At 39.5% G+C, this 22,776-nt stretch overlaps 1 protein-coding gene across 1 annotated transcript in view; it reads left to right on the plus strand.

The window, feature by feature from the left end:
- The window catches only part of MSH4 (mutS homolog 4), a 99,948-nt gene that overhangs the window by 21,327 nt on the left and 55,845 nt on the right, over positions 1–22,776 (plus strand). Inside the window, exons 7-8 of the mRNA XM_012442550.2 lie at positions 3,074–3,246; positions 22,314–22,381. Of these exons, the coding sequence (XP_012297973.2) occupies positions 3,074–3,246; positions 22,314–22,381 (241 nt within the window). The remainder of the gene's footprint in view (positions 1–3,073; positions 3,247–22,313; positions 22,382–22,776) is intronic.

A 22,776-nucleotide genomic window follows, 5' to 3' on the forward strand; every position in this document is an offset into this window, starting at 1 on the left:
ATATCCTATGTTATCATAGCATAGAAAGTCAATGACCAACGCTGATAGTTATTGCAAAGTGTTTTATATTCAGTTTTACCTTGTCATGTTTCATACTTTATCATTATTTGTCATTAGCATTGTCAAACATTATTTGACTTCCTGCTATATATTAGGGATACAGAGACTTAAATGATAGAATATCTAACCTCCAGGAGTTAGTATTATAGTTGAAAGGAACAACTAAAAAGTCTTTTCACAGACTTAAATGAAAGAATCTCAGGTTATAAGATGGATATTCTGCCTACTGAACTATCTGAATAGCTCCAGTGCTTCCATAGGCTTGTCAGCTGTTCAATACAGTGTTACATCCATTGATTTATATAATAAATGGGAGGTTTATGTGTGCCCCTCACCTCCTTTGTTCTTGCAGAAATAAATTCTCAAAAAGCAAAAATTATACATGTGATGGGAGATCCCCAGCCAGTTGATGATATGAATAGTTCCCTAAAAACTTGTTTAAATTGATATGACAAAAATCTGGCAGTACGATGACTAAATCTTGAAAGTCATTCTTGTTTCCTCTCCTTTCACACCTCAGATTTGATCCATCAGAAAATCCTCTTGATCCAGCCTTCAGAGTATATACCAGTATTGGATCACTTTTCACCATTTCCAAGGCTATCACCCTAACCCAAACCTCTATCATCTTTAGCATGGACTACTATAATAGCCTTCTAGCTTTCTACCCTCTTTTTACCCTCCTGTAATTAGTTTATTCTCAACATATTAATCATAGTCAGACTGTCATATCCTTTTAATTCAGAAATCAGATCTTGTAACTCTTCTGCTTAAAACCTTCCAGTGGCTCTCCTTACATTTACAATAGAATCCAGACTCTTTGGCCTACAAGGACTTCTATGTCCTGGCCTCTTCATTCATCTCCCTCTATTCTTGCAAAGCTCCACCAATCTTAATTTTATGGTTCTGGAACCAGATTTCCTGGGCTTAAATTGCTTCTATGCTGCTTACTTGCAAATCTTGGACAAATTACCTAATTTCCTTATACTTCAGTTCCTTCCGTTGTAAAGTGATTTGGCCAATAGTAATGTCTGTCTCATAACATGGTTATTAGAATTAAACAAGTTAATACATTTAAAGCACTTAGAAGAATTCTGGGTACATACTAAGTGTCATTTTATGTTAGCTATTCTCATTATTGTTGTCATCATTCCCATCCCATCATCATCTTTGCATTGCTGCCTTCTTTTTTAATCATTCAGGTCTCAACTCTACTGTCAAATACATAGAAAGGTCTTTCTCAATCAGCCTAACTAAAGCTACCCTCCTGATCCTTCTCTCTATATTCCTGTTTGTTTGTTTGTTTGTTTGTTTGTTTTAGCGGTCTCTGTACCTGAAATTATTTTCTTGATATGATTACATGTTTTTTGTTTTTATTGTTTATTTCTCCTTGCTCTTTGTCTGTCTTCAGTCACGGCCAGTAAACTGACAAAAGTTATTGGCAATGGCTGGGCGCAATGGCTCATGCCTGTAATCCCAGCACTGTGGGGAGACCAACATAGGTGGATCACTTGAGGCCAGGAGTTCGAGACCAGCCTGGTCAACACGGTGAAACCCTGTCTCTACCAAAATACAAAATTTAGCCAGACGTGGTAGTGCTCCTGTCATCTCAGCTACTCTGGAGGCTGAGGCATGAGAATCACTTGAACCCAGGAGGCAGAGTTTGCAGTGAGCCTAGATAGTGCTACTGTACTCAAGCCTGGGTGACAGAGCGAGACTCTGTATTAAAAAAAAAAGTTATTGGCAGTTAGCCACTAGGTTGTAAGGTCCATGAAGACAGGAATCATGTTCGTCTTGCATGCCCAGTGTTTAGCATAGAGTTCTGAATACCATAAGGGCTCAAAAATATTTGTTAAATATTAAAATGAATTATATTTCTTACATGTATTATATGAAGTTATCTAATAAATAGTCCAACTAAATGCATTATTTTTGTTTGTTTGTTTGTTTTTGTTTTGTTTTATACAGAGTCTCACTTTGTAGCCCAGACTGGAATGCAGTGGTGCGATCTTGGCTCACTGCAACCTTTGCCTCCTGGGTTCAAGTGATTCTCATGGCTCAGCCTCCCAAGAAGCTAGGATTACAGGTGCCTGCTACTACACCTGGCTAATTTTTGTATTTTTTTTTTTTTTAGTCAAGACGAGGTTTCACCATGTTGGCCAGGCTGGTCTTGAACTCCTAACCTCAAGTAATCCACCTACTTTTGCCTCCCTAAGTGCTGGAATTACAGGCATGAGCCACTGTGCCTGGCCAGCATTCTTCATTATAGCTCGTTTCTTTAAAAATCACTTAGAAATTATGAAATTCTCTTGTCATTAGAGCAAGATGATTATCATAAATACTTATTTTAACAATATAAAAATTCCTCCACCCTCAAGGACACATTATTGATATCTTGCTATTATGGATGGAATATATAGACTAGAAAACTTTATATTAGTCTGAATATTGTAACTAATAGAGTCATAAAGTGCAAGGAGATTCTATTCATCCTTGTTAAAGTATAGTTCACTGACCAATAGCATATTTGGGAGCTTGTTCAAATTTTTTTGAGACAAGATCTCACTCTGTCACCGCACTGGAGTACAGTGGCACAGATATGGTTCACTGCAGCCTCGACCTCCTGGGCTCAAGCAATCCTCCCATATCAGCCTTTTGAGTAACTGGAACTACAGGCCTGTGCCACTGTGCCCAGTTAATTTTTAATTTTTTGTAGATACAGGGTCTCACTATGTTGTCCATGCTGGTCTTGAACTCCTGGGTTCAAGCATTCCTCCTGCCTCGGCCTCCCAGAGTGTTGTTGGGATTACAGATGTGAGCTACTGTGCGTGGCCCAAAATGTAGATCTCATGCTTTTTCTTAGACATACTGAATTAGAAACTCATGTAATTGTATGCACAATAAAGTTTAAGCATCATTGCTGTAGATTATAGGATTATTTAATTATAAGTGAAAATGAAATTTTCTTGCATTTTTCTTTGTATTCTTAATGACATTTCTTGTGTTTTCGAAGGAATAATCACACTCTCTTTGGTGTTTTAAATTATACTAAGACTCCTGGAGGGAGTAGACGACTTCGTTCTAATATATTAGAACCTCTAGTTGATATTGAAACCATTAACATGAGATTAGATTGTGTTCAAGAACTGCTTCAAGATGAGGAACTATTCTTTGGACTTCAATCAGGTAAATCAATATTATTTAATTTTATAAATATAAATTATTGAAAATACAATTGGCTTAGTTATTTTTCCATGTTTCTGAAAGACAAGTAGTGAAGGTGTAAATTCTTGTATTCTTTTATGAAAGCTATTTTCCTGAAATTTTCTACTGAATCCTATAGTAAATAATTTCAGAGGTACATTATGTAATATATTTTGATTTCCTGGATGCTTTTCTTTTCTATTGTTTTTTCTTTTCCTTTCTTTTTTTTTTTTTTTTTTTTTTTGTTGTTGTCCATAGATATCTTCTATTCTTTTTCTCCATGGAAATCCTCAAAGACAGGAAGATTTGTCCTGACTAGGTAATTATCAACAGATAGGATTTATAAGTTTCCTAGCCTGCTGTAAAAACTACTACATATTCCATGGTTTAAAACAACAGAAAGATTTTGCCTTATAGTTCTGGAAGCTAGAAGCTGAAAATAAGGTGTCAGAAGAGCCATGCTCCCTCTGAAACCTTTGGGGAGAATCCTTTGCCCCTTCCTAGCTTTTTGTGGTTGCTGTCAGTCCATTTCGGGCCTTGGCTTGCAGGTTCATCATTGCAAACTCTGCTTCTATTATCATATTTTTTTCTCCCTGTGTGTCTTCACATTGTCTTCTTGTTTTGTTTTTTTTTTTGAGACAGAGTCTCACTCTGTCTCTAGGCTGGAGTGCAGTGGTGCGATCTCAGCTCACTGTAACCTCTGCCTCCCAGGTTCAAGCGATACTCCTGTCTCAGCCTCCCGAGTAGCTGGGACTACAGGCATATGCCACCATGCCCAGCTAATTTTTGTATTTTTAGTAGAGATGGGGTTTCATCATGTTGGCCAGGATAGCCTTAATCTCTTGACTTTGTGATCTGCCCACCTCGGCCTCCCAAAGTGCTGGGATTACAGGTGTGAGCCACAGCGCCTGGCCCACATTGTCTTTTTATAAAGAAACTAGTCATATTGGATTAAGACTTACCTTAATAACCTCACTTTAACTTGATTACATTTGCAAAAACCCAATTTTCAAATAAGGTCACACTCACAAGTACCAGGAGTTAGGACTTCACAATATCATTTGGGGGTCACAATTCAACCCATAATAACATGGGATAAGAAAATTACCCTTACCTCAAGGTCTGTTTCTGGAGAACCCAACCTAATACAGTCACCAACAGGCATATTTTTTTTTTTTAACTTTAATTTCTGGGATACATGTGCTGAAATGTGCTTAACATGCAGGTTTGTTACATAGGTATACATGTGCCATGGTAGTTTGCTGCACCTATCAACTCGTCATCTAGGTTTTAAGCCTTGCATGCATTAGGTATTTGTCCTAATGTTCTTCCTCCCCTTGCCCTCCACCTACCAACAGGCCCCATTGTGTGACGTTCCCCTCCCTGTGTCCATGTGTTCTCATTGTTCAACTCCCACTTAGGAGTGAGAACATATGGTGTTTGGTTTTCTGTTCCTGTGTTAGTTTGCTGAGGATTATGGTTTCCAGCTTCATCCATGTCCCTGCAAAGGACATGAACTCATTCTTTTTATGGCTGCATAGTATTCCATGGTGTATATGTGCCACATTTTCTTTATCTAGTCTATCATTAATGGACATTTGGGTTGGTTCCAAGTCTTTGCTATTGTAAATAGTGCTGCAGTAAACATACGTGTGCATGTGCCGTTATAGTAGAATAATTTATAATTTTTGGGGTATATACCAGTAATAGGATTGCTGGATCAATGGCATTTCTGGTTCTAGATCCTTGAGGATTTGCCACACCGTCTTCCACAATTTACACTCCCACCAACAGTGTAAAAGTGTTCCAATTTCTCCACATGTTCTCTAGCATCTGTTGTTCTCTAACTTTTTAATGATCGCCATTCTAACTGGCATGAGATGGTATCTCACTGTGGTTTGAATTTGCATTTCTCTAATGACCAGTGATAATGAGCTTTTTAAAAATATGTTTGTTGGCCACATAAATGTCCTCTTTTGAGAAGTGTCTGTTCATATCCTTCACCCACTTTTTGATGGGGTTTTTTTTCCTTGTAAATTTGTTTAAGTTCCTCGTGGATTCTGGATATTAGACCTTTGTCAGATGGATAGATTTCAAAAGTTTTCTTCCATTCTGTAGGTTGCCTATTCATTCTAATGATAGTTTCTTTTGTTGAGCAGTAGCTCCTTAGTTTTATTAGATCCCATTTGTCAACTTTGGCTTTTGTTGCCATTGTTTTTGGTGCTTTAGTTATGAAGTCTTTGCCCATGCCTATGTCCTGAATGATATTGCCTAGGTTTTCTTCTAGGATTTTTAGTTTTAGGTCTTACCTTTAAATCTTTAATCCATCTTGAGTTAATTTTTGTATAAGGTGTAAGGAAGGGGTCCAATTTCAGTTTTCTGCATGTCTAGCCAGTTTTCCCAGCACCATTTATTAAACGGGGAATCTTGTCCCCATTGCTTGTTTTTGTCAGGTTTGTCAAAGATCAGATGGTTGTAGATGTGTGGTGGTGTTTCTGAGGCCTCTGTTGTGTTCCATTGGCCTACATATTTGTTTTGGTACCAATGCCATGCTGTTTTGGTTACTGTAGCCTTGTAGTATAGTTTTAAGTCAGGTAGCATAATGCCTTCAGCTTTTTTGTTTGTTTTTTTTTAGGATTGTCTTGGCTATACAGGCCCTTTTTTGGTTCCATATAAAATTTAAAATAGTTTTTTCTAGTTCTGTGAAAAAAGTCAATGGTAGCTTGATGGGAATAGCATTGAATCTATAAATTACTTTGGGCAGTATGGCCATTTTCACGATATTGATTCTTCTCATCCAAGAACATGGAATGTTTTTCCACTTGTCGTATCCTCTTATTTCCTTGAGCAGTAGTTTGTAGTTCTCTCTGAAGAAGTCCTTTATGTCCCTTGGAAGTTGTATTCCTAGGTATTTTATTTTCTTGGTAGCAATTGTGAATGGGAGTTCACTCAAGATTTGGTTCTCTGCTTGTCTATTATTGTGTATAGCAATGCTTGTGATTTTTGCACATTGATTTTGTGTCCTCAGACTTTGCTGAAGTTGCTTATCAGCCTAAGGAGTTTTTGGGCCCAGTTGGTGGGGTTTTCTAAATATACAATCATGTCGTCTGCAAATAGAGACAATTTGACTTCCTCCCTTCCTATTTGAATACTGTTTATTTCTTTCTTTTGCCTGATTTCCCTCACCAGAACTTCCAATACTCTGTTGAATAGGAGTGGTGAGTGAGGGCATCCTTGTGTTGTGCCAGTTTTCAAAGGGAATACTTTTAGCTTTTGCTCATTGAGTATGATATTTGCTATAGGTTTGTCATAAATAGCCTTTTTTTAGATGGAGTCTTGCTCTGTCACCAGGCTGGCATGCAGTGGTGTGATCTCAGCTCACTGCAACCTCCGACTCCCTGGTTCAGGCTATTCTCCTGCCTCAGCCTCCTGAGTAGCTAGGATTACAGTCACGCTCCACCATGCCCAGCTAATTTTTGTGTTTTTAGTAGAGACAGGGTTTCACCATGTTGGCCAGGATGGTCTCGATCTTCTGACCTCATGATCCACCTGCCTCCGCCTCCCAAAGTGCTGGGATTACAGGCATGAGCCACCATGCCCGGTCTAAATAGCTCTTATTATTTTGAGATATGTTCCATCAATACCTAGTTTATTGAGAGTTTTTAGCATGAAGGGGTGCTGAATTTTATTGAAGGCCTTTTCTGCATCTATTGAGCTAATCATCTGTTTTTTGTCATTGGTTCTGTTTATGTGACAGATTACATTTATTGATCTACATATGTTGAACCAGCCTTTCATCTCAGGGATGAAACCAACTTGATCATGACGGATAAGCTTTTTGATGTGCTGCTGGATTCAATTTGCAGTATCTTATTGAGGATTTTTGCATCGACATTCATCAGAGATATTGGCCTGAAATTTTCTTTTTTTGTTGTGTCTCTGCCAGGTGTTGGCATCAGGATGATACTGGACTCATAAAATTAGTTAGGGAGGAATCCCTGTTTTTCTACTGTTTGGAATAGTTTCAGAAGGAATGGTACCAGCTCCTCTTTGTACCTCTGGTTGGATTCGGCTGTGAAACTGTCTGGTCCTGGGATTTTTTTGGTTGGTAGACTATTAATTACTCCCTCAATTTCAGAACTTGTTATTGGTCTTTTCAGGGATTCAGCTTCTTCCTGATTTAGTCTTGGGAAGGTGTATGTGTCCAGGAATTTATCAATTTCTTCTAGGTTTTCTAGTTTATTTGTATAGAGGTGTTTATAGTATTCTCTGATAGTAGTTTGTATTTCTGTGGGATCAGTAGTGATATCATACCCTTTATCATTTTTTATTGTGTCTATTTGGTTCTTCTTTCTTCTTTATCAGTCAGGCTAGCGGTCTATCTATTTTGTTAATTTTTTCAAAAATCCAGCTCCTGCATTCATTGACTGTTGAAGGGTTTTTTGTGTCTCTATCTCCTTCAGTTCTACCCTTATGTTAGTTATTTCTTGTCTTCTTTTAGGTTTTGAATTTGTTTGCTCTTGCTTCTCTAGTTCTTTTCTAATTGCAATGTTAAAGTGTCTATTTTAGATTTTTCCCACTTTCTGATGTGGGCATTTAGTGCTATAAATTTCCCTCTTAACCCTGCTTTAGCTGTGTCCCAGAGATTCTGGTACATTGTCTCTTTGTTCTCATTGGTTTCAAAGTACTTAATTTCATTATTTACTCAGTAGTCATTCTGGAGCAGGTTGTTTAGTTTCCATGTAGTTGTGCAGTTTTGAGTTAGTTTCTTAATCCTGAGTTCTAATTTGATTGCACTGTGGTCTGAGAGACTGTTATGATTTCCATTCTTTTTCATTTGCTGAGGAGTGTTTTACTTCCAATTATGTGGTCGATTTTAGAATAAGTGCTATGTAGTGCTGAGAAGGATGTATATTCTGTTGATTTGGGGTGGAGAGTTCTATAGATGTCTATTAGGTCTGCTTGGTCCAGAGCTGAGTTCAAGTCCTGAATATCCTCATTAATTTTCTGTCTCGTAGTCATCAGATTCACCAAGGTTGAAATGAAGGAAAAAAATGTTAAGGGCAGCCATAGAGAAAGGTCAGGTTACTTACAAAGGGAAGCTCATCAGACTCACAGTGGATCTCTCTGCAGAAACCCTACAAGCCAGAAGAGAGTGGGGGCCAATATTCAACATTCTTAAATAAAAAAATTTTCAACCCAGGATTTTATCCAGCCAAACTAAACTTCATAAGTGAAGGAGAAATAAAATCCTTTACAGACAAGCAACTGCTGAGGGATTTTGTCACTACTGGGTCTGTCTTACAAGAGTTCCTGAAGGAAGCACTAAATATGGAAAGGAAAAACCAGTACCAGACACTGCAACACACCATAATATGAAGACCAGTGACACCATGAAGAAACTGCATCAACTAACTTGCAAAATAACCAGCTAGCACCATGATGATAGGATCAGATTCACATGTAACAATATTAACCTTAAATGTAGAGAGGTTAAATGCCCCAATTAAAAGACACAGACTGGAAAATTGGATAAAAAGTCAAGACCCATCAGTGTGCTGTATTCAGGAGACCCATCCAATGTGCAAAGAGTCATACAGTCTCAAAGTAAAGGGATGGAGGAGTATTTGCCGAGCAAATGGAAAGCAAAAACAAAAGCAGTGGTTGCAATCCTCGTCTCTGATAGGACAGACTTTAAACCAACAAAATCAGAAAAGACAAAGAAGAACAATACATGATGGCAAAGGGATCAATGCAACAAGAAGAGCTAACTATCCTAAATATATATGCACCCAATACAGGAACATCCAGATTCATAAAACAAGTTCATAGAGACCTACAAGGAGACTTAGACTCCCACACAATAATAGTGCGAGACTTTTAACACCCCACCCTACTGTCCATATTGTTAAATTTAATAGACACATTAGTTCTCTTATTTGAATAAGAAAATTGCTCTGGGCAAAGTACATCAACAGATACTTCTCAAAAGGAAGACATACAAGCAACCAACAGACGAAAAAATTCTCAACATCACTAATTATCAGAAAAGTACAAGTCAAAACCACAATGAGACACCATCACACACCAGTCAGAATAGCTATTAAAAAGTCAAAAAATAACAGATATTGGCAAGTCTGCAGAGAGAAGGGAATGCTCATACGTTGTTGTTAGGATTGTAAATTAAGCCTCTGTGGAAAGCAGTTTGGAGATTTCTCAGAGAACTAAGAATAGAATTACCATTCAAACCAGCAATCCCATTACTGCATATAAACCCAAAAGTACATAAATTGTTCTACGAAAAAGACACCTGCACTCATATGTTTATCACAACATTATTCACGGTAGCAAAAACATGGAATGAACCCACGTGCCCATCAACAGTGGATTTGGTGGAGAAAATTTGGTACATATACACCTTGGAATACTATATAGTCACAATAGAATGAAATCATCTTCTTTGTAACAGCATGGATGTAGCTGGAGGCCATTATTCTAAGTGAATAAACACAGAAACAGAAAACCAAATATTGCATGTTCTCACTTATATGCCGGAGCTAAACATTGGGTACACATGGGGATATAAAGATGAGAACAGTAGATATTGAGGACTCCAAAAGGAGAGAGGAGTGGGGCAAGGGTTCAAAAATATTGGGTACTGTGTTTACTAACCAGGTACCATATTCAGTAGAAGCCCAAACTTCAGCATCACACAATATATCTGTGCAACAAACCTGCACAGGTACCTGCTGAATCTAAAATAAAATTTTTTTAGAAAAGAAAAGAAAGTTGTCTTTGCAACCTGGCTGTTTGTTCACTGGCATGGCAGTGCTGTTTTCTTCTTAAATCTGTAGATGGAAGGATAGTTTATATTCACTACTCTTTGTCCAGTTTTTGGTTGCTTGCAGCTTGGTCTGTCTTCCATACCTCCACTTGCCTGACTACCCCAGCTGGTGTTCTGGTAGTCTAAATGAAAGTGGTACATGAAAATCTAGAAGGCATTTAAGACCTGAGTAGGTTTTCTTCAGTTCAATTCCAAGTACCTTTAATTAGTGTAATTCCTTCATAATTCTGGTATTACATTGACTGTGACTCTACCTGTCCAATGTTGTTCACCATATTCTTTTTTAAATATATATATTCATGTGTATTTAGTGAGGCATTGGGAAAGGCAAAAAGAGACCATTTTTAACTATCCTTTACTTGTTAACAGCAACATCTTGTTGGTCTACCTATACCTGCTCTTTATATAATACATAAGTGCTAGGAATATGAAAAGTCATTTAATCATGTTACATTGGTTAAGCTCCAACCATTGTTATCTTTTTTGACTTTCTGCTACCAAATATGCATTTATACTTATCTATTTTTCACTCCCTTTGTGTAAGCTGGAAGTGGTATTCTCTAGCTAATTCCTCCATCTGTGCTCTGGATCCCATCGTTGCACTTATCTCCTGAATCTTCATTATTTTTCATTCTATGGGCTTCTTCTAAGGATTCAAACTTCCTCATGTCTCTCCCATCTTTGTAAAAGTTCTCCCTGGACTTCATCTTCTCCAGCTACCACTATATCAATTTTCTATTCATAGCCAAATCTGTTGAAAAACAAATTTCTTATGCTCGCTATCTTCTTTTCATCACCATGTCTCAATGTGTTGCAGTCTTATTTCCGTGCCCAGTACTGCGCTGAGACTGCTCTTGTCAAGGTCACCTTAGCAGATCTTGTTGGTTCTCTGTTCAGACCATCCTGGATCCCTTTTACCTTTCAATATACACCTTTTGCTGCTCTATGTGCCTAATGGCCCACACCTGGACTCTTTTTCAAGGCCTACCTTCAGGCTGTTAGAGCCGTCTGTTCTTAAGTACAGAGTAACCAAAGTGCCTGGTAGCCCTTAATTAACTGTATGATATGAAGGTATGAACGCCCAGCTCTTTCACATTGATTTGGCAAAAACCTGAATATAACTTAAACTCCAGAATTCCTTTGCAAAATCAGTTGAAGTTACCTTCCACACAACTTCGCCTGAAATCACACTGTTGGTTGGCTTCGTTTCCCTTCTCTGTCCTTTTCTCACTGCTCTACTGGTTTCTTCTCGAAGCTGATTCTTCTTTTCTTTTTTTTGTTCTTTTTACTTCTTTTCTTTTCTCTTTCCTCTTTTCTCTTTTCTCCCTTCCTTCCTTCCTTCCTCTCCTCCCCCCTTCCTCCCCTTTCCCCCCTCCCCCCCTTCTGTTCCCCCTCTCCCCCTTCCTCCCCTCCTTTCCTCCCTTCCTCCCTTCCTCCCTTCTTCCCTTCCTCCCTTCCTTCCTTCCTTCCTGGACTACAGTGTGGTGGTGCGATCTCAGCTTACTGCAACCTTTACCCCCTGGGCTCAAGCAATCCTCCAACCTCAGCCTCCCAAGTGGCTGGTATTACAGGCACATACTGCCACACTTAGCTAATTTTTATGTTTTTGGTAGAGATGGGGTTTCACCATGTTGCCCAGGCTTGGAAGCACATTCTTAATAAAGTCCTTGCCTCAGGGTCTTTTTCTGGAGAGCCCAACCTAACACAGTCACAAGAGGCAGATTGTTAAATTTAATGGACACATCAGTTCTCATATTTGAATAAGAGAAATATCGACAATTTATTTGATACTGCTGAATATCTGTCATCATCGAATGACTGCCTTTCTTTGCTTCTGTGATTATACAGTCTCCTGATTTTCTTCCTACGTCTTTGTGGTTTCCCTCTGAGTCCTTTTTATATACTTCTCTTTTTTGCTTACTTCCTAAATGCTATGGCTCTTCAAAGATATGTGCTGGGTTGTCCTTTTATCCTGAATATCCTTATTATATGACTTATCCACTTTCATGATTTTATAATTATTATTCACATATTCATGACTTCCAAAGTTACATCTCATGCCCACATATCTCGCTAGACCTTTGGACTCAAATATCTTATCACCCTCTAAGCATTTGCTACGATTTGCATGTTGTTCTTCTCTAAAATTCACATGTTGAAGTCCTCACCTTCAAGGCGATAGTATTAGGAAGTGGGGCCTTTGGAAGGTGATTATGCGAGGGGAGCAGAAGCCTCATGAATGGGATCAGTACCCTTATACAAGAGGCTCAAGACAGACTCCTTGCCCCTTCTACCATGCGAAGATAGAGCGAGAAGGTGCCATCTATGAGCCAGAAAGTGGGCTCTTACTAGACACTGAATCTGCCCAGCACCTTGATCTGAGAACTTCCCAGCCTCCAGAACTGTAAGAAGTCAGTTTCTCTTGTTTATAAACCACTCAGCTTGTGGTAATTTTTTTTTTTTTTTTTTTAGGCAGAGTTTTGCTCTTGTTTCCCGGCTGGAATGCAGTGGTGCAATTACAGCTCACTGCAACTTCCATCTCCTAAGTTCAAGCAATTCTCCTGCCTCAGCCTCCCAACTAGCTGAGATTACAGGCTCCCGCCACCACACCAGCTAATTTTTGTATTTTTAGTAGAGATGGGGTTTTACCATGTTGGCTAGGCTGGTCAGAACTCCTGACCTCAGGTGATCTGTCTGCCTCGGCCTCTCAAAGTGCTGGGATTACAGGCATGAGCCACCGCACCCGGGCACCATCTTCTTTTCTAAGTCAGTTCTTCCAGGTTTCAGTGAATAGCTCCATATCCAACCTCTTTATGCAAGCTAGATACATGAAAGCCATTCTTAACTCTTCCCTTCCCTCCAATCAGTCATCAAATCTGCCAAGTCTCCTTCCTATATACCTCTTGAATGTATCTGTTTTTTCTATCCCCATGGCTGCTGCTCCAGCCCAGAATACCTTGAGTCTCTCATCTCATTTCTTATAAGAGCCTCCTATTTGGTCACCCTTCTCCAGCCTTGCTATTATAGCCTCTTCTTTACATTGTTGCCTGAGTGATCTTTTGAAAACATAACTCTCAGCATATCACTCTGTATTCATTTCTTAATGTTGATGTAAAAATTCACCACATATTTAGGCATTTAAAACAACACAAATGTACTTTCTCACAATTCTGGAGCTAAATGTATTATCTCACAGTTCTGAGCTCAGTTTCACTGGGCTAAAATCAGTATGTCAGCAGGTCTGCATTTTTCTGGAAGCTCTGGGGGGAGTCCATTGCTTTTCTCTTTTCACTTTCTAGAGGCAGCCTACATTTCTTGACTTTTACCCCTTTCTCTGTCTTTAAAACCAGAAGTAGAGTATTTTCTCCTCCTCTGACTTCTGTTTTTGTACTTATATCTTCTCTTTCTGACTCTGATTCTCCTGCCACCCTCTTGTAAGGACTCTTATGATTACACTGTGGCCAGGAGACAATCCAGGATAATCTCTCCATCTCAAGACCCTTAATTTAATCCTAACTAGAAAATTCCTTTTATCAGTTAACATATTCACAAATTCCAGGGATTAGGAAGCAGATCTCTGTGGGGGCCCGGGGGGAGGGTCATGGTTACTATACTCATCTGCATAAAATCCTTCAATCTTTTCTCTTTAGAGTCTCTTCTCACAACTTCTGAATTAAAATGCAAACTCTTCTATATGGCTGTTTTCCTGTAGTCTCCTACTACTTGCTACTGTTGCTACTCCTCACTCTCCATTCTGTCTTCTAGTCTAATTGAGCTGCTTTAAGTTACTTGAACGTATCTGCTGTCATTTTCTAGCCTTGGAACTCTAATTTTTGCCTAGAATATTTCCTTCTTCCCTGCAACCCCTTCTCCCAGGCTTCTCTAGCTAACTGCAGTTCATCTTTTACCATTCCAGTTTAGATGTGACTTCTGCTACAGGCCTTTCTGACACCCCAAGTCAGTGTTAGGTATCTTTTCTGAATGTTTCCTGTAGTATCTTGTTATGACACTTATTGTATTGTAAATGCATGTTTTGTTGGCTAATTTTCATATAAAGCTAGGACATAACAGCTTAACATATTTGTTAAACTATTGATTTACTGTTGAATGTGTTGAAACTGTATTTTAAACTTTAATTTTGATATATTTTAAGTTTCAAGATTCCTTATGACTAAAAATTTCAAATTGGTATCTATAAATAAACATTTCTCTGTTTTCTATATCTTTTTTTTTTTTCTATAGAGTTTTACTCTATTGCCCAGGCTGGAGTGCAGTGGTACAATCTCAGGTCACTGCAACCTCTGCCTCCCAGGTTCAAGCGATTCTCCTGCCTCAGCCTCCCTAGTAGCCAGGATTACAGGTGCCCACCACCATGCCTGGCAATTTTTGTATTTTGAGTAGAGACATGGTTTCACCATGTTGGACAGGCTGGTCTCAAACTCCTGACTTAAAGTGATCTGCCTGCCTCAGCCTCCCAAAGTGTTGGGATTATAGGCGTGAGCCATGTTTTCTGTATCTTAATGTTTTTTAATTTACCTTAACACACAATAAAGTAGGGGAGCAGGGCATAGGGCAGACTGGGAGGGTAATTTTTATAGTTTATTAAAATACGAGAATCTAAACCTTTAAAAAAAACCCCAGAACCTCCTTTATTAAAGGCATGCTATAGGTGTTAGGGATAAAAAGATGAGGAACATTAAGCTGTCTGTCCTCAAGGACCTCACATCCATGTTAGGGAAACAGAACTCTAATTAAATAATTTTGATTCAATGTGATAAATGCAATGACAATTGAGTAGTTTATGGAAACACAGAGAAGGGAGTTGGGATAAAGACAGAATCCAGATGGGATTTGCAGGAATAATTTTTCAGCTTTGTCTTAAGGGAAGGAATAGGATTTTAGCAACAGGCAAATCCTAGCAGTGATATTTGAGATAAAAGAAACATGCCTGTGCAAGGTATGTTGAGGTCCATAGGAGTAATGAAGATATTTTTTGGAAATAGTGGTTAGGATAAAGATCTGGTATGCATGCCATTGGCTATGATCTTGACCTGTCATTTCCTTCTTTCCCTCTCTCCCCTCCTTCCTCTCTCCCTTCCTTCCTCTCTCCCTTCCTTCCTTTTTCTCTCCCTCCCTCCCTCACTCCCTCCTTCTCCCTCTCTTCTTTCTTTTGTTCTCTCCCTCTTTCACAGAGTCTGGCTGTATCACCCAGACTAGAGTGCAGTGGCACTATCATGGCTTACTGTAACAAACCTCTGGGTTGAAGTGATTTCTTTTGCTGCAGCCTCCTGAGAAGCTAGGTCTGCAGGCCCGCACCACCATGCCTGCCTAATTTTTATATTTTTTGTAGAGCCAGAGTTTTGCTATGTTGCCCAGGCTGAACTTGAACTCCTGACTTCAATCAGTCCTCCCATCTCAACCTCCCAAAGTGCTGGGATTGCAGGCAATAGACATTGTGCCTGGCGTACTTAAGTTGATATAAAAGAGCTTGCTGTATTTAAGGATTGGCCAATTGTTATTTATGACTTAAAGCCTTGGAGAATGGCAGGAAATGAGGATTGAGACTAGACTATGAAGAGCCTTTTTATAATGCTAAGGAGTTTAATTTTTTTCCTTCAGGTAATATGGAGCTGACCATTCTGAACCCAGAGAGTACTGATCAAATCCTTATTTTAGAAACATTCTGGTTGTAATGATAGATTTGGGGAAAGGAAGAAGGAGGAGTCTGGAAAGAGAAAGAGCAACATGAATGAGAGCTTTAGAGAGTGTGACTAGTAGAATCACATATAAAATATCATAATAGTATTGTTGAGAAAGGAGATCCTTAATCCTCTTCAGCCTTCTACATTGCATCTCAAAAGGAGAAGTTAGAAGTCAGCCAGAGGAGGGACTGGTTGGTGCCACCAGCCAGGTTAAGGGTAAGACCCCTACTGCTAACCACAGTGCCATCTATAGATCACAGATACAGTATGAAGGAATCTTTCTGGAAGGCATTGTTTTTACTTAAACACCATCAAATCCCCACCTAAGTCACGTACCCCATGCCTACTTCATGGATCAAGACCCTTTCACCTGTAATTTCTAGAGCTGTATGTAAGCCTTTAAAAGGGCAAGGATTTTCTTTGTTGGGGAGCTCAGCTATTAGGCAACTATGCCACCGCTGCTCCCAGCCAAATAAATCACTCCTTCCTTTCCAGTTTGGTGTTTGAGAGGTTTGTTTCACGGCTTTTCCTACTTCATTGTGTCATATTGAACATAATGAAGATTATAACAACAATATATTCAGCCTATTCTAATTTTTTAAACTGTTGGCAAAAAGAGTCAAACTCTGTAAAATATTTGAAGACATTTATTCTTAGCCAAATATGAGTGACCATGGCCCACGAACACAGCTCTCAGGAGGTCCTGAGAACATGTACTCAATGTGGTTGGGGTACAGCTTGGTTTTGTGTATTTTAGGGAGGCATGAGACATCAGTCAAATACATTTAAGAAATACATTGGTTTGGTTCAGAAAGGCGGGACAACTTAAAGCGGGTGGCGTGGCTTCCAGACTATAGGTAAATTTAAACATTTTCTGGTTGACAGTTGGTTGAGTTTATCTGAAGACCTGTGATTAATAGAAAGCAATGTTCAGGTTAAGATAAAGGATCCTGGGGACCAAGTTTTATTGTGCAGAGGAATCTCTCAGATAGCAGACTTAAGAGGGATAACAGGTTGTAAAATGTTTTTTATTGGACCTAAAGAATGCCTGGCTCTTAGTTGATTATCTCCTGGATCTGGAAAGAAAGGAAGGAAAACAAAGGGGAAAGGGGATTCTCTAGAATGTGGATTTTTCCCAAAAGAGACTTTGCAGGACAATTTCAAGGTATGGCAAGGAAATATATTTTGAGGTTAAATATTTTATTCCTTGTCTCATAATGTTATACCAGAGTCAGATTGAAAAGCAAGTCACAATATACAGGGTCAAATAAAACCCATCTGATAAAAATCCATGATTTGCAGGGCATGGCTTCCCACACCCCTTAGGTAGGAATTTGGGCCAGGCAGAAAATCAGAGCTTAGTCCTCAAAACACAGTTTGAACATGATGAATTACCATAGAAACAGAATATTAGAAATGGGACAGTTCTAGGGGCAGGCAAACTGAAAACTATCAAAAGACATCTGACAGTTTGAACAGGTAGCAGGTAAAATAAACACTTTCTTATTTTGTGTTTTAAGAGGTAACAGCATGACACCACTTTGAGAGCAGGTTAATAAGTTTATACAGAAACTTTTTTTTTGAGACAGAGTTTCACTCTTGTTGCCCAGGCTGGAGTGCAATGCCGCAATCTCAGCTCACCGCAACCTCTGCCTCCTGTGTTCAAGGATTCTCCTGCCTCAGCCTCCCGAGTAGCTGGGATTACAGGCATGTGCCACTATGCCCAGCTAATTTTGTATTTTTAGTAGAGACAGGATTTCTCTATGTTGGTCAGGCAGGTCTTGAACTCCTGACCTCAGGTGATTCAACTGCATTGGCCTCCCAAAGTGCTGGGATTACAGGTGTGAGCCACCGTGCCCGGCCACAAAAACTTTTAAAGTTATACATTACAATGATAATAAGCATGAATCATTAAGAAATAGTTATCATTGTTCACTGTATTTTAAGTATGGGGAAATGAGTACATTTTTTAACAATCTCTATGTTAAATGGTTAAAGTTTATTACTTATTTATATTTATTTTTATTAATTTTTTTGAGACAGAGTCTGGCTCTGTTGCCCAGGCTGCAGTACAGTGGCACAGTCTTGGCTCACTGCAACCTTCATCTCCTTGGCTCAAGCCATCCTCCCACCTCAGCCTCCTGAGTAGCTGCGACTACAGATGTGCACCATCACACCTGACTAATTTTTGTATTTTTTGTAGAGATAGAGTCTCACTGTGTTGCCAAGGCTTGTCTCAAACTCCTGAGCTCAAGTGATCTCCTGCCTTGGCCTCCTGAAGTACTGGGATTATAAGTGTGAGCCACAACGTTTGGGCTGAAATGGTCAAAAGCTTTCTTTTTTTTTTTTTTGAGACAGAGTCTCACTCTGTTGCCAGGCACCAGGTTGGAATACAGTGGCGCGGTCTCAGCTCACTGCAACCTCTGCCTCCCGGGTTCAAGCAATTCTCCTGCCTCAGCCTCCCAAGTAGCTGGGACTACAGGCGTGGGCCACCACGCCCAGCTAATTTTTATATTTTTTAGTAGAGATGGGGTTTCACCATGTTGGCCAGGATGGAATCAATCTCCTGACCTCGTGATCCACCCGCCTCGGCCTCCCAAAGTGCTGGGATTACAGGCGTAAGCCACTGTGCTCGGCCAAAAGCTTTTTTTAAAAAAACACCTGGGGATATTTAAAAGAGATAGATTGCAATGATCTATGAATTTTTTTTTTGTAGAACACTGTAAGCTGGAAAATAAATTGAGAAGAATAAAATAAGCTTTTGAGCCATGGTAAATGCAAGACACTTTACACATTGTCATAGTCTGTGTTGTGATAATAAAATAGCTGAGACTGGGTAATTTATAAAGAACAGTGATTTGTTTCTTACAGTTTTGAAGGCTGGGATCTGCAAGGTTAAGGGACCTGTATCTAGTGAGGGCCTTCTTGATGCATCATAACATACCAAAATGCAGAAGAACAAGAGAGCACACATACAAGAGAGAGAGGAGGTAGGGGGCAAACTCATCCTTTTATCCGGAATTTACTTCTGGAACAAGTGACCCACTTCTGTGATAATGGCATTAATCCATTCATCAGGGCAGAGCCCTCTTGATCTAATCACCCTTTAAAGGTCCCATCTCTTAACAAGGTTGCATTGAGATTTAGTTTCTAACACATGAACTTTGGGAACACATTCAAACCATAGCATTCTGCTCCTGGCTCCCTTAAATTCATGTCCTTCTTACATGCAAAATACATTAATTTCATCCCATTAGGCCTAAAGTCTTAACTTGTTTCAACACTAACTCAAAAGTCCAGAATCTCATCTGAATCAAGGCATGATTCATCCTGAGGCAATTCCCCAGCAGCTATGAGTCTATGAAATTAAATAAGTTATCTACTTCCAGAATGTTGGGACAGGCATAGGATAAACATTCCCGTTACAAAAGGGAGAAATAGGCAATAAGAAAGGAGTAACAGGCCCAATGAAATCACTTCAAACCTGACAGGGAAAACAACAGTAAATCTTAAAGCTGAAGAATAATCTTCTTTGACTCCATATCCCCCATCAGGGGTACAGTAGGGTAGGAGTTGGGCTCTCAAGACCTCAGGCAGCCTCAGGGCTTAGTCCACCCAGCAGCTCTCATGGTTTGTGGTCTCAGGCCTATGACTTTCTCAGACTGGAGTTACATGCTGATGCCCCCCATAGTTTTATGGTCTCGGAGTGGGAAGCTGGGGGGTGATTGCCCCACTCCCATGGCTTTACTAGGCATTGCCCTAGTGGGGACTCTGTGAATGCTGGCCTTACTCCTATGGCTTCACTAGGCATAGTGGGGACTTTCTGTGATAGGCTCTCCTTGGTGGGTCTGCCTCTATGATAAGTCTCTGCCTGGGCCCCAGGCTGTCCTCAACATCCTTTGAAACTTAGGCAGAAGCCACCATGGCTTCATACCTTTTGCATTCTGTGTGCCTGCAGAATTAGCACCATGTGGACACTGCCAAGATTTACTGCTTATACCTTCTGGAGCAGTGGGTTGAACTGCAGCTAGGCCCACTTCAGCTACAGCTCTGGTGGCTGAGAGGCATTATGCCAGAATTGAGGGAGCAGAGGTCCAAGGCACTTCAGGGCAGCAAATGCTGAGGTCACACAAGCACCTCTCTGGAAACCTTGCCCTTAAGGTCAGATCCTAGCTTGCTTAGATCTCTGAAATGTTTTTGGGGTCATTCTCTCATTGTTTTCATAAATAGAACCTGGCTTCTTTCTATACTAGTTTTTTTAGCAATCACTTGACAACCCCTTTACTATTCTTTCCCGAACATACATTTTATGTGGCCAGGCTGAGAGTTTTCCTGATTTTTTTTAATTCTGCTTCTTTTTAAATTATAAATGTCATCTTTAAAATATTTCTCTCTTCTTTCATTTTACTGTAAATGGCTGAAAGAAGCTTTATAACATCTTGAATGCTTTGCTGCTTAGATAGTTCTTCTATCAGATATCCTAGTTCATTCCTCTTAAGTTCTGCCTTCCACAATATCCTAGGCCATGGATGCAGTCCTCCCAAGTTCTTTGCAACTGTGTAACAAGGATGGCCATTACTCCAGTTTCCAAGATTTTGTTTCTCAGTTCCACCTGAGTCCTCATCAGAATGGCCTTTACTGTCCATATTTCTACCAATGTTCTGATCATGACCACTTAAGTAATCGTTACAACATTCCAGACTTTCCCTACATTGCTTTCCTTTTTCTGAGCCTTCACTAGAATTCTCCTTAATGTTCTGTTCATGGCAATCTGGGCTTTTTCTAACCTGCTCCTCCAAATTCTTCCAACTTCTACCCATTCTCATTGTTCAATTCCTAAGCTGCTTACACATTTTCAGTTATTTATTATAGCAACAACCCCAGTCTTGGTACCAATTTTCTATCTTAGTTTGTTTTGTGCTGCTATAACAGAATATCTGAGACTGAATAATTTATGAACAACAGAGACTTATTTCTTACAGTTCTAGAGGCTGGAAGATAAAAGTTGAGTGACTCACATCTGGTAAGGGCCTTCCTGCTGTGTCTTACTTAACATGGTGGAAGGGCAAGACAGCATGCATGCATATGAGACAAAAAGGGAGCTGAACTCATCCTTCCATCAAGAACCCACTCCCATGATGATAGCATTAATTCACTCACAGAGGCAGAGCCCTCATGACCTAACCTTCTCTTAAAGGTCCCACCTCTCAAGACTGTTGCATTGGAGGTCAAGTTTCCAACACATGAACTTTGGGGAGCATTTTCAAACTGTAGCACATATATAATCTCACTTAATTCTCACAACACACTTGGGAAGTCAATGTTATCAGCATTTAAAAGATGAGAATAGCACCGGGTGTGGTGGCTCACACCTGTAATCCCAGCACTTTGGGAGGCCAAGGTGAGTGAATCATGATGTCAGGAGTTCAAAACCAGCCTGACTAACATGGTGAAACCCTGTCTCTACTAAAAATACAAAAATTATCCAGGCGTGGTAGTGTGTGCCTGTAATTCCAGCTATTCAGGAGACGGAGGCAGAAGAATCTCTTGAACCCAGGAGGTGGAGGTTGCAGTGAACCGAGATTGTGCAACTGAACTCTAGCCTGGGCTACAGAGAGAGACTCCATCTCAAAAACAAGAAATAAATAAAAATTAAAAAAAGATGAGAATAGCTAGAGTTTAGAGAAGTTAGGTAACTCTTGGGAAGGTTATGTGGTTAGTGGTTGAACTGTATTTCATGTGTCATGATATTGCATAGACAATATCCAAAACCAGAGAAGTAGAGTTTCAAGAAGGAAGGTAAGTCTTAGTTTATTTAGTGTTGCTATAATGGAATACCTGAGGCTGGGTAATTTATAAAGAAACGAGTTTATTTGGGTCACAATTCCAGTGACTGGAAAGTCCAAGAGCATGGCATTGGCATCTACTCGGCTTCTGGTCAGGGCTTTCATGATGCATCATAACATGGAGGATGGTCAAAAAGGAAACAAACATATGCAATGAGCAAAATGAGGGGAATTCTTACTTTATAACAACCTGTTCTTGTGTGGGAACTAGTTCCTTTCTGTGTGAACTAATCCAGTTTTATTAAGGGGTTAACTCACTCATCATGGTAGGAATGGCACCAAGCTTCTCGTGAGAGTGGAGCCTGTGACCCAAATGTTTTCCACTAGACCCCACTCATTAAATATTTTACTTTCCAACATTGCCACACAAAGAATTAAGGTTTCAACATGAGTGTTGGTGGGGAAAGGCAAACCATAGCAGAAGGGATGGTCAGCAGCATCAAATTTTGAGGTGAGATTGAGTAATCAAAATTAACAAAAGAACATTAGAATTTAGTTATACTCACTTTACATGTAAGATAGTTAAAGAAGACATAACAGGTAATATTTGCAGGTAGAACTGTTCTATTTTATTCTTTGAGGATAATATTTTACATAGTCAATATTTGCAGCTGTTCTATAAAGTTTAAATACTCAACATTTGTTTGTTTGTTTCAGTTATATCAAGATTTCTTGATACAGAGCAGCTTCTTTCTGTTTTAGTCCAAATTCCAAAGCAAGACACGGTATGTTTTTGTATACATTATATATATTATTATACATTATGTGATGGAACTTGTCTTAATGTAACAATTGGAAAATATCAAAATGTTTTGAGATAGTCCTTCATTATTAATATGTGGAGTATTTTATACCATTGTAGAGGAAAACTTTTTTCCTAATGTATTATCCTATATGTTATAGTAGAATTTAAAATTTCAGCCTGGCATGATGGCTCATGCCTATAATCCCAACACTCTGGGAGGCTAATGCAGGAGGATCACTTGAGACCAGCAGTTCAAGACAAGCCTGGGCAACAAGTGAGGCCCCATCTCTATTAAAAAAAAAAATCAAAAAATTAGCTGGGCATGGTGTTGCACACTTGTAGTCCCGGCTACTGGGGAGGCTGAGGTGGGAGGGA

This window comes from Aotus nancymaae, unplaced genomic scaffold (genome assembly GCF_030222135.1).
Source record: "Aotus nancymaae isolate 86718 unplaced genomic scaffold, 86718_ANA_hifiasm-v0.15.2.pri h1tg000007l, whole genome shotgun sequence".
In the NCBI taxonomy this organism is placed as follows: Eukaryota; Metazoa; Chordata; class Mammalia; order Primates; family Aotidae; genus Aotus; species Aotus nancymaae.